Source organism: Lampris incognitus, chromosome 2, assembly GCF_029633865.1.
Source record: "Lampris incognitus isolate fLamInc1 chromosome 2, fLamInc1.hap2, whole genome shotgun sequence".
Taxonomy (NCBI): Eukaryota; Metazoa; Chordata; class Actinopteri; order Lampriformes; family Lampridae; genus Lampris; species Lampris incognitus.
In genome coordinates this window covers 150998767-151014853 of record NC_079212.1, presented here as the reverse complement: position 1 = coordinate 151014853, position 16087 = coordinate 150998767, and the positions used below count along the sequence as shown (strand labels likewise).

At 45.9% G+C, this 16087-nt stretch overlaps 1 protein-coding gene across 1 annotated transcript in view; it reads left to right on the top strand.

Annotated features, from left to right (window-relative positions):
- The first annotated feature begins 3186 nt into the window (after window positions 1–3186).
- The window catches only part of LOC130107480 (deoxynucleotidyltransferase terminal-interacting protein 1), a 56137-nt gene continuing 43236 nt past the window's right edge, over window positions 3187–16087 (top strand). Inside the window, exons 1-3 of the mRNA XM_056274105.1 lie at window positions 3187–3562; window positions 12863–12933; window positions 13750–13846. Coding sequence (XP_056130080.1) covers window positions 3488–3562; window positions 12863–12933; window positions 13750–13846 — 243 coding nt within the window. The 5' untranslated portion in view covers window positions 3187–3487. The remainder of the gene's footprint in view (window positions 3563–12862; window positions 12934–13749; window positions 13847–16087) is intronic.

Genomic DNA, 16087 nt, shown 5'->3' with positions numbered 1-16087 from the left:
CACTTTACAATAAAAGCTTTTCAGGTCTGTGTGTAAAATACCACTTTACAATAAAACCGTTTCAGTTTGTGTATAAAATACCACTTTACAATAAAACCTTTTCAGTTCTGTGTATTAAATTCCACTTTACAATAAAACCTTTTCAGTTCTGTTTATAAAATACCGCTTTACTATAAAACCTTTTCAGTTCTGTGTATAAAATACCGCTTTACAATACAACCTTTTTTAGTTCTGTGTATAAAATACCGCTTTACAATAAAACCTTTTCAGTTCTGTGTATAAAATACCACTTTACAATAAAACCTTTTCAATTCTGTGTATTAAATACCACTTTACAATAAAAACTTTTCAGTTCTGTGTATAAAATACCACTTTACAATAAAACCTTTTCAGTTCTGTGTGTAAAATACCACTTTACAATAAAACCTTTTCAGTTCTGTGTATTAAATACCACTTTACAATAAAACCTGTTCAGTTCTGTGTATTAAATACCACTTTACAATAAAACCTTTTCAGTTCTGCGTATAAAATACCACTTTACAATAAAACCTTTTCAGTTCTGTGTGTAAAATACCACTTTACAATAAAATATTTTCAGTTCTGTGTGTAAAATACCACTTTACAATAAAACCTTTTCAGTTCTGTGTATAAAATACCACTTTACATAAACCTTTTCAGTTCTGTGTATAAAATACCGCTTTACAATAAAACCTTTTCAGTTCTGTGTATAAAATACCGCTTTACAATAAAACCTTTTCAGTTCTGTGTATAAAATACCGCTTTACAATAAAACCTTTTCAATTCTGTTTATAAAATACCACTTTACAATAAAACCTTTTCAGTTCTGTGTATAAAATACCACTTTACAATAAAACCTGTTCAGGTGTGTGTGTAAAATACCACTTTACAATAAAACCTTTTCAGTTCTGTGTATAAAATACCGCTTTACAATAAAACCTTTTCAGTTCTGTGTATAAAATACAACTTTACAATAAATCTTTTCAGTTTGTGTATAAAATACCACTTTACAATAAAACCTTTTCAGTTATGTGTATAAAATACCACTTTACAATAAAACCTTTTCAGTTCTCTGTATTAAATACCACTTTACAATAAAACCTTTTCAGTTCTGTGTGTAAACTACCGCTATACAATAAAACCTTTTCGGTTCTGTGTATAAAATACCGCTTTACCATAAAACCTTTTCAGTTCTATGTATAAAATACCACTTTACAATAGAACCTTTTCAGTTCTGTGTATAAAATACCGCTTTGCAATAAAACCTTTTCAGTTCTGTGTATAAAATACCACTTTACAATAAAACCTGTTCAGGTCTGTGTGTAAAATACCGCTTTACAATAAAACCTTTTCGGTTCTGTGTATAAAATACCGCTTTACAATAAAACCTTTTCAGTTCTGTGTATAAAATACCACTTTACAATAAAAGCTTTTCAGTTCTGTGTATAAAATACCGCTTTACAATAAAACCTTTTCAGTTCTGTGTATAAAATACCACTTTACAATAAAACCTGTTCAGGTCTGTGTGTAAAATACCGCTTTACAATAAAACCTTTTCGGTTCTGTGTATAAAATACCGCTTTACAATAAAACCTTTTCAGTTCTGTGTATAAAATACCACTTTACAATAAAAGCTTTTCAGGTCTGTGTGTAAAATACCACTTTACAATAAAACCGTTTCAGTTTGTGTATAAAATACCACTTTACAATAAATCTTTTCAGTTTGTGTATAAAATACCACTTTACAATAAAACCTTTTCATTTCTGTGTATAAAATACCACTTTACAATAAAACCTTTTCAGTTCTCTGTATTAAATACCACTTTACAATAAAACCTTTTCAGTTCTGTGTGTAAACTACCGCTATACAATAAAACCTTTTCGGTTCTGTGTATAAAATACCGCTTTACCATAAAACCTTTTCAGTTCTATGTATAAATTACCACTTTACAATAGAACCTTTTCAGTTCTGTGTATAAAATACCGCTTTACAATAAAACCTTTTCAGTTCTGTGTATAAAATACCACTTTACAATAAAACCTGTTCAGGTCTGTGTGTAAAATACCGCTTTACAATAAAACCTTTTCGGTTCTGTGTATAAAATACCGCTTTACAATAAAACCTTTTCAGTTCTGTGTATAAAATACCACTTTACAATAAAAGCTTTTCAGTTCTGTGTATAAAATACCGCTTTACAATATAACCTTTTCAGTTCTGTGTATAAAATACCACTTTACAATAAAACCTTTTCAGTTCTGTGTATAAAATACCGCTTTACAATACAACCTTTTCAGTTCTGTGTATAAAATACCAGTTTACAATAAAGCCTTTTCAGTTCTGTGTATTAAATACCACTTTACAATAAAACCTTTTCAGTTCTCTGTATAAAATACCGCTTTACAATAAAACCTTTTAAGTTCTATGTATAAAATACCGCTTTACAATAAAACCTTTTCAGTTCTGTGTATAAAATACCGCTTTACAATACAACCTTTTCAGTTCTGTGTATAAATACCGCTTTACAGTAAAACCTTTTCAGTTCTGCGTATAAAATACCGCTTTACAATAAAACATTTTCAGTTCTGTGTATAAAATACCACTTTACAATAAAACCTTTTCAGTTCTGTTTTTAAAATACCACTTTACAATAAAACCTTTTCAGTTCTGTGTATTAAATACCACTTTACAATAAAACCTTTTCAGTTCTGTGTATAAAATACCACTTTACAATAAAATGGGTATTAACTGAACCTTTTTACAGGTGTAAATGTTTTAGGGTTACTGTCACACGTCTGTGTCAGTAATAGTAGGGTCAGTGTCAGTACTCGTCGATAGGGTCAGTGTCAGTACTCGTCGATAGGGTCTGTGTCAGTACTCGTCGATAGTGTCTGTGTCAGTACTCGTCGATAGGGTCTGTCAGTAATAGTAGGGTCAGTGTCAGTACTCGTCGATAGGGTCAGTGTCAGTACTCGTCGATAGGGTCTGTGTCAGTACTCGTCGATAGGGTCTGTCAGTAATAGTAGGGTCAGTGTCAGTACTCGTCGATAGGGTCTGTGACAGGGGGGTCTGTGCCCTTACCAACATGGCGGACTCCAAGGTACATAAACGTCTCTCTGGGTAACACCCACCTGCATCTGCGCATGCGCCGTTTTAGGTGGTTACCGGAACGTCGTCTACGGTCTGTGAAGACAACACGACACTCTGGCATTCTTTGAATAATTGATTCGTTTCAGACACGTTTATTAATTAGTGTTTTTATCTGTAAGACAATTTGCCGAGTAGTTGTAACGACTGATTCTACTTGCAGCCGTAACGACCAGTCTGACCCGTTTCCTTGAGCCGCTAGGTGGCGTCAACTCCCCTTGCTACTTTCCGGTTGGTTCGGCTGGGTTGGTTCCAGATTAGCAGACGACTTGACGTTAAATTACGTTATTTAGAATCAAGCGGCCTCGTCGGAACAATATCCTAATGGGCGCCCACCGGAGCGAGGGACGCCGGGACTGGCTGGAGCCTGACGGCGGAGAGGAGCCGGTCCAGGCGGCGGTGAGCTAACGCTAGCCACCTGGCTAGGCACTGGAGGTGTTATGCTAGTCAATGTGCTCTAAGACTACATTTCCGGGGATATTTGTAATGTATAATGAAAACTTGTTTTTCGTTTATTCTGTAATCTATTGTGCACTCTTTGTCATATGTAAACACAGACAAAGACACGTTTATTTGCTCGGGTTTGTGATTAGCTTTAAAATCTTACCCATGGACTGATGTGAATGGGGAAGGGGAGTATCAGCAGTACTGACTCTCACTGGGGGGGGGGGGTATGTGTATGGACTGATGTGAATGGGGAAGGGGAGTATCAGCAGTACTTACTCTCACTGGGGGGGGGGGGTATGTGTATGGACTGATGTGAATGGGGAAGGGGAGTATCATCAGCAGTACTGTCTCTCACTGGGGGGGGGGTATGTGTATGGGCTGATGTGAATGGGGAAGGGGAGTATCAGCAGTACTGTCTCTCACTGGGGGGGGGGTATGTGTATGGGCTGATGTGAATGGGGAAGGGGAGTATCAGCAGTACTGACTCTCACTGGGGGGGGGGTATGTGTATGGACTGATGTGAATGGGGAAGGGGAGTATCATCAGCAGTACTGTCTCTCACTGGGGGGGGGGTATGTGTATGGACTGATGTGAATGGGGAAGGGGAGTATCATCAGTACTGTCTCTCACTGGGGGGGGGGGTATGTGTATGGACTGATGTGAATGGGGAAGGGGAGTATCATCATCAGTACTGTCTCTCACTGGGGGGGGGGTATGTGTATGGACTGATGTGAATGGGGAAGGGGAGTATCATCAGTACTGACTCTCACTGGGGGGGGGGTATGTGTATGGACTGATGTGAATGGGGAAGGGGAGTATCAGCAGTACTGTCTCTCACTGGGGGGGGGGGGTATGTGTATGGACTGATGTGAATGGGGAAGGGGAGTATCATCAGCAGTACTGTCTCTCACTGGGGGGGGTATGTGTATGGACTGATGTGAATGGGGAAGGGGAGTATCATCAGTACTGACTCACTGGGGGGGGGTATGTGTATGGGCTGATGTGAATGGGGAAGGGGAGTATCATCAGCAGTACTCTCTCTTACTGGGGGGGGGGGTATGTGTATGGACTGATGTGAATGGGGAAGGGGAGTATCATCAGTACTGACTCACTGGGGGGGGGGGGTATGTGTATGGACTGATGTGAATGGGGAAGGGGAGTATCAGCAGTACTGACTCTCACTGGGGGGGGGGGTATGTGTATGGACTGATGTGAATGGGGAAGGGGAGTATCATCAGCAGTACTGTCTCTCACTGGGGGGGGGGTATGTGTATGGGCTGATGTGAATGGGGAAGGGGAGTATCATCATCAGTACTGACTCACGGGGGGGGGGTATGTGTATGGACTGATGTGAATGGGGAAGGGGAGTATCATCAGCAGTACTGTCTCTCACTGGGGGGGGGGGTATGTGTATGGGCTGATGTGAATGGGGAAGGGGAGTATCAGCAGTACTGACTCTCACTGGGGGGGGGGTATGTGTATGGACTGATGTGAATGGGGAAGGGGAGTATCAGCAGTACTGACTCTCACTGGGGGGGGGTATGTGTATGGACTGATGTGAATGGGGAAGGGGAGTATCAGCAGTACTGACTCTCACTGGGGGGGGGGTATGTGTATGGACTGATGTGAATGGGGAAGGGGAGTATCATCAGCAGTACTGTCTCTCACTGGGGGGGGGGGTATGTGTATGGGCTGATGTGAATGGGGAAGGGGAGTATCAGCAGTACTGTCTCTCACTGGGGGGGGGTATGTGTATGGACTGATGTGAATGGGGAAGGGGAGTATCATCAGTACTGACTCACTGGGGGGGGGGGTATGTGTATGGACTGATGTGAATGGGGAAGGGGAGTATCATCAGCAGTACTCTCTCTTACTGGGGGGGGGGTATGTGTATGGACTGATGTGAATGGGGAAGGGGAGTATCATCAGCAGTACTCTCTCTTACTGGGGGGGGTATGTGTATGGGCTGATGTGAATGGGGAAGGGGAGTATCATCAGCAGTACTGTCTCTCACTGGGGGGGGGGTGTGTATGGGCTGATGTGAATGGGGAAGGGGAGTATCAGCAGCAGTACTGTCTCTCACTGGGGGGGGGTATGTGTATGGGCTGATGTGAATGGGGAAGGGGAGTATCATCAGCAGTACTCTCTCTTACTGGGGGGGGGATGTGTATGGGCTGATGTGAATGGGGAAGGGGAGTATCATCAGCAGTACTGTCTCTCACTGGGGGGGGGATGTGTATGGGCTGATGTGAATGGGGAAGGGGAGTATCATCATCAGTACTGACTCACTGGGGGGGGGATGTGTATGGGCTGATGTGAATGGGGAAGGGGAGTATCATCAGCAGTACTGTCTCTCACTGGGGGGGGGTATGTGTATGGACTGATGTGAATGGGGAAGGGGAGTATCATCAGCAGTACTGTCTCTTACTGGGGGGGATGTGTATGGGCTGATGTGAATGGGGAAGGGGAGTATCATCAGCAGTACTGTCTCTCACTGGGGGGGGGGTATGTGTATGGGCTGATGTGAATGGGGAAGGGGAGTATCAGCAGCAGTACTGTCTCTCACTGGGGGGGGGGTATGTGTATGGGCTGATGTGAATGGGGAAGGGGAGTATCATCAGTACTGTCTCTCACTGGGGGGGGGGTATGTGTATGGGCTGATGTGAATGGGGAAGGGGAGTATCAGCAGTACTGTCTCTCACTGGGGGGGGGGGGGTATGTGTATGGGCTGATGTGAATGGGGAAGGGGAGTATCAGCAGTACTGTCTCTTACTGGGGGGGGGATATGTGTATGGGCTGATGTGAATGGGGAAGGGGAGTATCAGCAGTACTGTCTCTCACTGGGGGGGGGGTATGTGTATGGACTGATGTGAATGGGGAAGGGGAGTATCATCAGTACTGACTCACTGGGGGGGGGTATGTGTATGGGCTGATGTGAATGGGGAAGGGGAGTATCAGCAGTACTGACTCTCACTGGGGGGGGGTATGTGTATGGGCTGATGTGAATGGGGAAGGGGAGTATCAGCAGCAGTACCGTCTCTCACGGGGGGAGGGGGGTATGTGTATGTATATGGACTTATGTGAATGGGGAAGGGGAGTATCATCAGCAGTACTGTCTTTCACTGGGGGGGGGGTATGTGTATGTATATGGACTTATGTGAATGGGGAAGGGGAGTATCATCAGCAGTACTGTCTCTCACTGGGGGGGGTATGTGTATGTATATGGACTTATGTGAATGGGGAAGGGGAGTATCATCAGCAGTACTGTCTCTCACTGGGGGGGGTATGTGTATGTATATGGACTTATGTGAATGGGGAAGGGGAGTATCATCAGCAGTACTCTCTCTTACTGGGGGGGGGATGTGTATGGGCTGATGTGAATGGGGAAGGGGAGTATCATCAGCAGTACTGTCTCTCACTGGGGGGGGGATGTGTATGGGCTGATGTGAATGGGGAAGGGGAGTATCATCATCAGTACTGACTCACTGGGGGGGGGATGTGTATGGGCTGATGTGAATGGGGAAGGGGAGTATCATCAGCAGTACTGTCTCTCACTGGGGGGGGGGTATGTGTATGGACTGATGTGAATGGGGAAGGGGAGTATCATCAGCAGTACTGTCTCTTACTGGGGGGGATGTGTATGGGCTGATGTGAATGGGGAAGGGGAGTATCATCAGCAGTACTGTCTCTCACTGGGGGGGGGGTATGTGTATGGGCTGATGTGAATGGGGAAGGGGAGTATCAGCAGCAGTACTGTCTCTCACTGGGGGGGGGGTATGTGTATGGGCTGATGTGAATGGGGAAGGGGAGTATCATCAGCAGTACTGTCTCTCACTGGGGGGGGGGTATGTGTATGGGCTGATGTGAATGGGGAAGGGGAGTATCATCAGTACTGTCTCTCACTGGGGGGGGGGTATGTGTATGGGCTGATGTGAATGGGGAAGGGGAGTATCAGCAGTACTGTCTCTCACTGGGGGGGGGGGTATGTGTATGGGCTGATGTGAATGGGGAAGGGGAGTATCAGCAGTACTGTCTCTTACTGGGGGGGGGATATGTGTATGGGCTGATGTGAATGGGGAAGGGGAGTATCAGCAGTACTGTCTCTCACTGGGGGGGGGTATGTGTATGGACTGATGTGAATGGGGAAGGGGAGTATCATCAGTACTGACTCACTGGGGGGGGGGTATGTGTATGGGCTGATGTGAATGGGGAAGGGGAGTATCAGCAGTACTGACTCTCACTGGGGGGGGGTATGTGTATGGGCTGATGTGAATGGGGAAGGGGAGTATCAGCAGCAGTACCGTCTCTCACGGGGGGAGGGGGGTATGTGTATGTATATGGACTTATGTGAATGGGGAAGGGGAGTATCATCAGCAGTACTGTCTTTCACTGGGGGGGGGGGTATGTGTATGTATATGGACTTATGTGAATGGGGAAGGGGAGTATCATCAGCAGTACTGTCTCTCACTGGGGGGGGTATGTGTATGTATATGGACTTATGTGAATGGGGAAGGGGAATATCATCAGCAGTACTGTCTTTCACTGGGGGGGGGGTATGTGTATGTATATGGACTTATGTGAATGGGGAAGGGGAGTATCATCAGCAGTACTGTCTCTCACTGGGGGGGGTATGTGTATGTATATGGACTTATGTGAATGGGGAAGGGGAGTATCATCAGCAGTACTGTCTCTCACTGGGGGGGGTATGTGTATGTATATGGACTTATGTGAATGGGGAAGGGGAATATTATCAGCAGTACCGTCTCTCACGGGGGGAGGGGGGTATGTGTATGTATATGGACTTATGTGAATGGGGAAGGGGAATATTATCAGCAGTACCGTCTCTCACGGGGGGAGGGGGGTATGTGTATGTATATGGACTTATGTGAATGGGGAAGGGGAGTATCATCAGCAGTACTGTCTCTCACTGGGGGGGGTATGTGTATGTATATGGACTTATGTGAATGGGGAAGGGGAGTATCAGCAGCAGTACCGTCTCTCACGGGGGGAGGGGGGTATGTGTATGTATATGGACTTATGTGAATGGGGAAGGGGAGTATCAGCAGCAGTACTGTCTTTCACTGGGGGGGGGGGTATGTGTATGTATATGGACTTATGTGAATGGGGAAGGGGAGTATCATCAGCAGTACTGTCTCTCACTGGGGGGGGTATGTGTATGTATATGGACTTATGTGAATGGGGAAGGGGAGTATCAGCAGCAGTACCGTCTCTCACGGGGGGAGGGGGGTATGTGTATGTATATGGACTTATGTGAATGGGGAAGGGGAGTATCATCAGCAGTACTGTCTTTCACTGGGGGGGGGGTAGCTTCATTTGTGGCTCCTTGTCTTTAGAAACTGTTTCTCTGAGATGGGGTCACGTGAACTTACCATAGGCATAGATGAGGATCCAGAAGCCCCTTTTTGCCTGTTTTCAGTCAGCTACACATGCACACACACACACACACACACACACACACACTCAAGTTCATTGTACTGCCGGATGCTGAACCAGCAGATCTTTTTTGATAAAAAATAGAAGGAGTGAGCAAGTCCACTGGCAAGACCAACAACACTACATTGCTGAATACAGGGCAAGGCAGGTACACTACGAGGTGGCCCCGTGTAATACCCCATCTCTTCATAACCTTGTGTTACTTAGAGAGGGGGCTGCATAAGCTTACCCTAGACCAAGGGTCTCAAGCTCATATTACCTGGGGGCCACTTGACAGGTGGTCTTATGGAGGAGGGCCGGTGCAATACCGATGAAGAAAAATCTGTGGGACTACATAAGCGCCACATGGTTTTATTACTATTTCACGTTTTCAGATTTTTCACATGAATAGGTAACTATGCACAGGCCTACATGTTCAGCCTTCTTATCAGAAATCTGGCACTTCTTCTGCTGACACAGGTGAGGCACATTTGCTTTCAGGGACTGGGCAGTGGACACCCTGAGGACAGCCTGGACATGTTCACTGGTCAGTGTGGACCTGTGCTCTGATTTATTAAAGTTCATCGTGGAGAACAGTTCCTCACACGGGTGAGTGCTGCAGAACAGACACATGACCTGCCTGAACAGGTTGGACAACTGTGGGACTGTTTTGGGAAGCTCTCTGTCTGAGAAACTGTCCAAGCATCTCCTGCTCTCCTTGTGCCTCTCTGAACGCTGCCCTGAGCTCAGTGCTGCGCTGCAGGTCTGTGAGCTCCATGTGAAACGTGTTGGAGCACCATCCTCGTCACAGCAGGAGGTCTGCAGGTACCTGGAGACTGGTGCTGTGAGTCTTCACATCAGAAAAGCTCAAACCCCTGCTGCAGACCGTCAGTGGCAGTCACAGACTCATCAGCATGGACTCTGGCACCATCACCAATAGCTGACTGGCATGTTGGGAAGTGGACACATCTTTTCTCTGTGAGCTGTTTTCCATAATCTGAGTTTCACAGAGCGGCTTTCACACTATCAGATGCTGCAGGGACAAGCTGGTCCGGCCCTGCAGGTTCACATTAAGAGTGTTAAGTGCCGGTGTGGTATCAACTAAGAAAGCTGCATCCATGAGCCATGAGGGATTATCAAGCTCAGGAACATGTAGCCTGCCTTCTTTCATGAATTCTCTGATTGCCTCCTGAGTTCAAAACACCGTTTCAGGACACTGCCCCTGCTCAACCAGCGCATTCCTGTGAAGTACAACACATCTCCATATGCTGCATCTACTTCCTCCATATGCTGCATCTACTTCCTCCATGTCTGTGAATGTTCTCATTCATCCAGGTCATAGTTATCCAAAGGAATTGAATCAAGTGCTACTGGACTTGGTTATATATCCGTGAAGACATTTCGCCTCTCATCCAAGAGGCTTCATCAGTTCGTGCCTCTCTGACTAGACCCAGCTAGTCTGACTGGCTGGTGATGAGACTCAGATATTTAGCCTCTTTGGAGTCGTTATCAGAGCTATTGATGTCAATGGCTCTTTTGTGTTACGATGTTTAGCAACGACAGTCATTATCAGAGCTATTGATGTCAATGGCTCTTTTGTGTCCCGATGTTTAGCAACGACAGTCGTTGGGGGTGTTAGTTTCGACTTCGCTAGTGCTCCATTCAGTGGTCATGAGTCGTTGGAGCCGTTAGTGACCGACTGATGAAGCCTCTTGGATGAGAGGTGAAACGTCTTCACGGATATATAACCAAGTCCAGTTGCACTTGATTCAATTCCTTTGGATACTTCCTCCATATGTTGCATCTACTTCCTCCACAAACACACAGGACTGACCGGGCTGTAAACCTCCTGATCTGATGTGATTCATGCATTTCACCACAACAGTCACAACACTGTCACATTTCAAGCACCTGCTGCAGAGTGCCTGCTGGTGAATGATGCAGTGCAATGGATTGTGGGATCTACATTCTCTTCCTGCTGGGTATACTGGGAGAAGGATGCTGAATATGGAGCTTCCAGGGAAGAGAAGAGGAAGGCCAAAGAGGAGGTTTATGGGTGTGGTGAGGGAGGACATGCAGGTGGCTGGTGTGACAGAGGAAGATGTAGAGGACAGGAAGAGATGGAAACGGATGATCCGCTGTGGCGCCCCCTAACGGGAGCAGCCGGAAGTAGTAGACAGGATCTGGTATTAACCCAAACATGCATGTCTTTTTTTCTGCATTTCCCCCCCTTTTTCTACCCAATTGTATCCAGCCAATTACCCAACACTTCCAAGCCATCCCCGTTGCTGCTCCACCCTCTCTGCTGATCCAGGGAGGGCTGCAGACTACCACATGCCTCCTCCGATACATGTTGAGTCACCAGCCGCTTCTTTTCACCTGACAGTGAGGAGTTTCACCAGGGGGTTGTAGCGCGAGGGAGGATCATGCTATTCTCCCCAGTTCCCCCTCCCTCCTGAATAGGTACCCCGACCAACCAGAGCAGGTGCTAGTGCAGCAACCAGGACACATACCCACATCCGGCTTCCCACCCACGGACACGAACAATTGTGTCTGTAGGGACGCCCAACCAAGCCAGAGGTAACACGGGGATTCGAACCACCTTCCCCTTGTTGGTAGGCAACGGAATAGACTGCTACGCTACCCGGACGCCCCCTGCATGTCTTTTTGATGTTGGGAAGAAACCCACACAGACATGGGGAAAACATGCACACAAAAAGGACCTGGGACGGCCTGGGATTCGAACCCAGGACCTTATTGCTGTGCAATATAATGTAATATAGAGGTAGTTCCCGGGTTACGAATGAGATCTATTTTTGTTTTGTTTTTTTCCTTTTTCTCCCCAAGTGTACCTGGCCAATTACCCCACTTTTCCAAGCTGTCCCAGTTGTTGCTCCTCCGCCAAACCAGGGAGGGCTGCAGACTACCACATGCCACCTCCAATACATGTGGAGTCACCAGCTGCTTCTTTTCACCTGACAGTGAGGAGTTTTGCCAGGGGGATGTAGCGCATGGGAGGATCACGCTACTCCCCCCCAGTTCCCGCTCCCCCCGAATAGGCGCCCTGACCGACCAGAGGAGCTGCTAGTGTAGCAACCAGGGGCCTCATGTATCAGTCGTTACTATGGGCAAATTTGTGCGTACACACACATGAAATTTATTAGCTCTCAAGATTGTCTGACAGTCGGCAGCAAAGCATGATGGTTATTTGTAATTCCTTCCTCCTAACATCTATTGTCTACCTCTTACAACGAGCAGTCACCCAGGCCTGCAAAGGCGTCAGTGTTAGCCAATCGGTGTGTAAATTCAGGGGGTTACCCAGGTTCTACACTGGTCTCTGAGACAAAGTTCAGGGCTAAAAAATCCCATGGGTGTGTACGCACAAATTTCCCCATAGTAACGACTGATACATGAGGCCCCAGGACACGTACCCATAGCCGGCTTCCCACCCGCAGACACAACCAATTGTGTCTGTAGGGATGCCCAATCAAGCCGAAGGTAACGTGATTCGAACCGGTGATCCCTGTGTTAGTAGGCAACGGAATAGACTGCCACGCCACCCGGACGTCCCTAGGACAGACTTTTGTGAAAGAGTGGTGCACAGGATTAGGAACGAGTATATTAGAGGGACAGCTCAAGTTGGACGGTTTGGAAACAAAGCAAGAGAGACAAGATTGAGATGGTTTGGACATGTGTGGAGGAGAGATGCTGGGTATATTGGGAGAAGGATACTGAATATGGAGCTGCCAGGGAAGAGGAGAAGAGGAAGGCCAAAGAGGAGGTTTATGGAGTGAACTTGCATGTGTGTGTGTTTTCCAGAACCCATGGAACCTGATGATCAAACACAGACAGGTCCATCGTCGAGGACGACGCTCTCACATGACTGTCAGGTCGGTGTCTTTTTTGGGGTTTTCCCTTTCCTTTAGTGTGTTATATAGCCAGGAGGTGCATGTAAAACATCTGCAGAGTTACAAAGTCCATTTCAAAGGGAGTTACTGTCAGCGATGCAGCACACTACCTGAAACGCCTCATTTGTAGTCGAGCGTTTTCTTCATTACTTCTCTATCTCACTATGGAACGTTCTCATAATGCCCACCTAGCATCTCTCCAAGGGGGAACAGAGTTCCATACAACACTGGTAACAGGATGAGGCGGTGTTCACAAAGACTACTGTACTACCCCTGGCAGGCTTCCGGAAGCTGGCCAATCAGAAGAGAGCAGTGGGCTTTTAGGGAGGAGCCCTTAAAGAGACGCGGCTTGTTTCAGACAGAGGATGAACTAGATGAAGGGCCAGTATAAGATAAATACTGGTTTTTTAACTATAAATCATGCACAGCTACTCTAGTGGAGCCCCAGAATAAAAATATGGAGCTGGAATGAACATGATATGGCCTTTTTAACCACAATTCTGTAGACGAAGCTTCCATAGTTTCTGTGGGAAGTCAAGCAGTAGATGATGCAGAATATAGGAAAATCTATTAAAAGGGGACTAGTAAAAGAAGAGTCCTCTGGGATCCAGGCTCATGAAAACACGAGAACACAAACTGAAGGACTAGTTTCTCCTGATGGGCAGCTGTAGCATCTGTGTGTGTATGTTTCTACTAGGAACTTTAGAGACCGAGTCATTAACTGAAGCTTCTTATGTGTGAGGGCATGCTCTTGATTCCTGTGTGTGGGTGTGTGTGTGTGTGTGTGTGTGTGTGTAGTTACTCAGACCCAGTGGTCTCCATGGACCTTTTGAGGGCGGTGCTTCAGCCCAGCTTTAATGATGACATCATGGCAGTGTTCAGGAAGTATCAGAAGGTGAGTAGACCCACCCCCCTTTGGGGCAAGTTAAACTGCTGTGTGACCCAAAAATAATGGGTGGATGTCGATACTTCATCCTCTCAGAACAAAAAAGTAATATTGGTCCATGTTGGCCAGCAGTGGCCCAAATAAGGCTCTAAAAGTCTTATGAAGCCATGAACAGTTTCATTCCACATCCAAACAGTGCACCAGCTGATCTGGTGAGCAGAGATCTGGACGATCTCTGATCTTAGCTGCCTAAGCATAAACCAGTGGTGATTCTGTATGTTGCGGAAGTGTCAAATAGTTGAGACACGTATTTTCCAAACACCAAGTCACAGTTGCTTTCAAAACCCAAAACACACTGTGCCAGAAGTTGGTCCACCCCAAGGATGGTGTTGTGGTATTACATGACATTACATTACATTACAGTCATTTAGCCGACACTTTTATCCAAAGCAACTTACAATAAGTGCATTTAACGTAGGAAATCAGAAGAACTACTAGTCATCAGAGGTCATAAGTGCATCTAAACAAGCATCTAAGAGCAAAACCATTCTGTTATTAGTATTCTATTGTGGTATTCTATGTTAAGTACACTGAGAGAGCCAAGAAACCAGAGTCACATTCCATGTATGTGCAAACAAACCTACGTGGCCAATAAACGTGATCCTGATTCTAAGAGTAAACTTTAAACTTGTCAACCATTCTTCTCACAACCATGTAACCGCAGGGCTGATGTGGAGCTGATCCAGGGGCCATCACTGTCTTGGTTCCCTTCATACTTCAGTCATAGAACAAAAATATTGCATACAATAATACTATGTCCTCCTGCTCGAAGGTCAAATACTTTCCGCTACAGAAATCAGTACTCAGTCAACTTTTTTTGTGTGTGCTTTGGGTATTATGCCATCAGGGGTTTCTTTCAGTGTACACACCCATCTAGTGGACACATGCCTTTGACCCATATCTTTTACCTCCTCAAACACCCCATTATTCTTCCAGCTACTGATTTCATCTAGTTTAGCCTTATCAAATGAAACACCATCTGTGACTAATACATAATTTTCCTGCGTATCAGAGCATAGTTCTACACTATCCAGTGGATTAACCTGAAGATTGTCTTCCTCAGTAAGATCAGCTGACCCCATAGTACCAGCGATGTCAGATGGTTCTAAGTACTGTAGGTTGTACCAGTTTCTGTTATTTCCTGTAGCCTTTCCTGCTCATCCCTTCACTTTAGCTCTGTGAGACGCACCTGTTACATTATCCACAAAGCTGATTGTTTGACCTGTTTTCAGCCCTAGGGAGGCTCCTACCCTTATGCCTGTCTGTTGATTATCCTTATGATTGTTACCCTCAGTGACATCTGTATCATTGTCTGTAACACCCCCAGCCTCACTGTCATTGTTCATATCAACATCTAGTATGTCACAATCAGTACCAGGTATGTTCCCACTGTCATTGTTATCAACATCCACATCACTATCAGTAACAGGTACATTCATATTGCCCTCAGTAACATTCTCCCCAGGGGGCTCTAGACCCTCACCAGCACCTACTTCACTCTTATCAACCTTCCGCAACCTAGAATGATGAACCCTGACATAGGTCCCACCATGGCGTACAAAGACCACCACCCCATCTTGTCCTATCACGACTCCAGGACCTTTCCACTCAACACAGTCTGTCCTTTTGTAGAACACCTTGTCCCCAGTTTCATACTTCTCATCTGTTGGACGAAGTTGCTTTCGTAGAGCTCTTCTGATTCTCTCTGAGCACTCTGCCTCTGAAAGCTTTCCTTACTGCATGTAATGCTGTTATGTGCTGTCCCACCCATGCACTCATAGTAGTTCCCTCCAAAGCAGGTGGCTGATCCACTAACACAGAGGGAAGGTTCGGATTCTGTCCAAACACCAGCTGATGTGGGCTGAAGCCATGTATGTTCTGCATAGTGTTCTTTGCCATGAGTACCTAATCCAGTGCAGTTTTCCAGTCAACTCGGTTGTCAAGTTTTACCTTCAGTATTATCTCTGTGAGCGTTTGGTTATGGCGTTCCAGCAAACCATTGCTCCATGGACTATAGCCAGCAGTCGTCTTTATCTCAATGTTGAAGTTCTCTGCCATGTCTCTTATTTCCTCATTGTTGAACTCGCCGCCATTGTCGCTGAAGAGACGCTTTGGTGGACCATGGACACTGATCCAGGAATGTACAAAGCATTTCACTATCACACTTGGTTTCTTTGAGGTCACAATGCC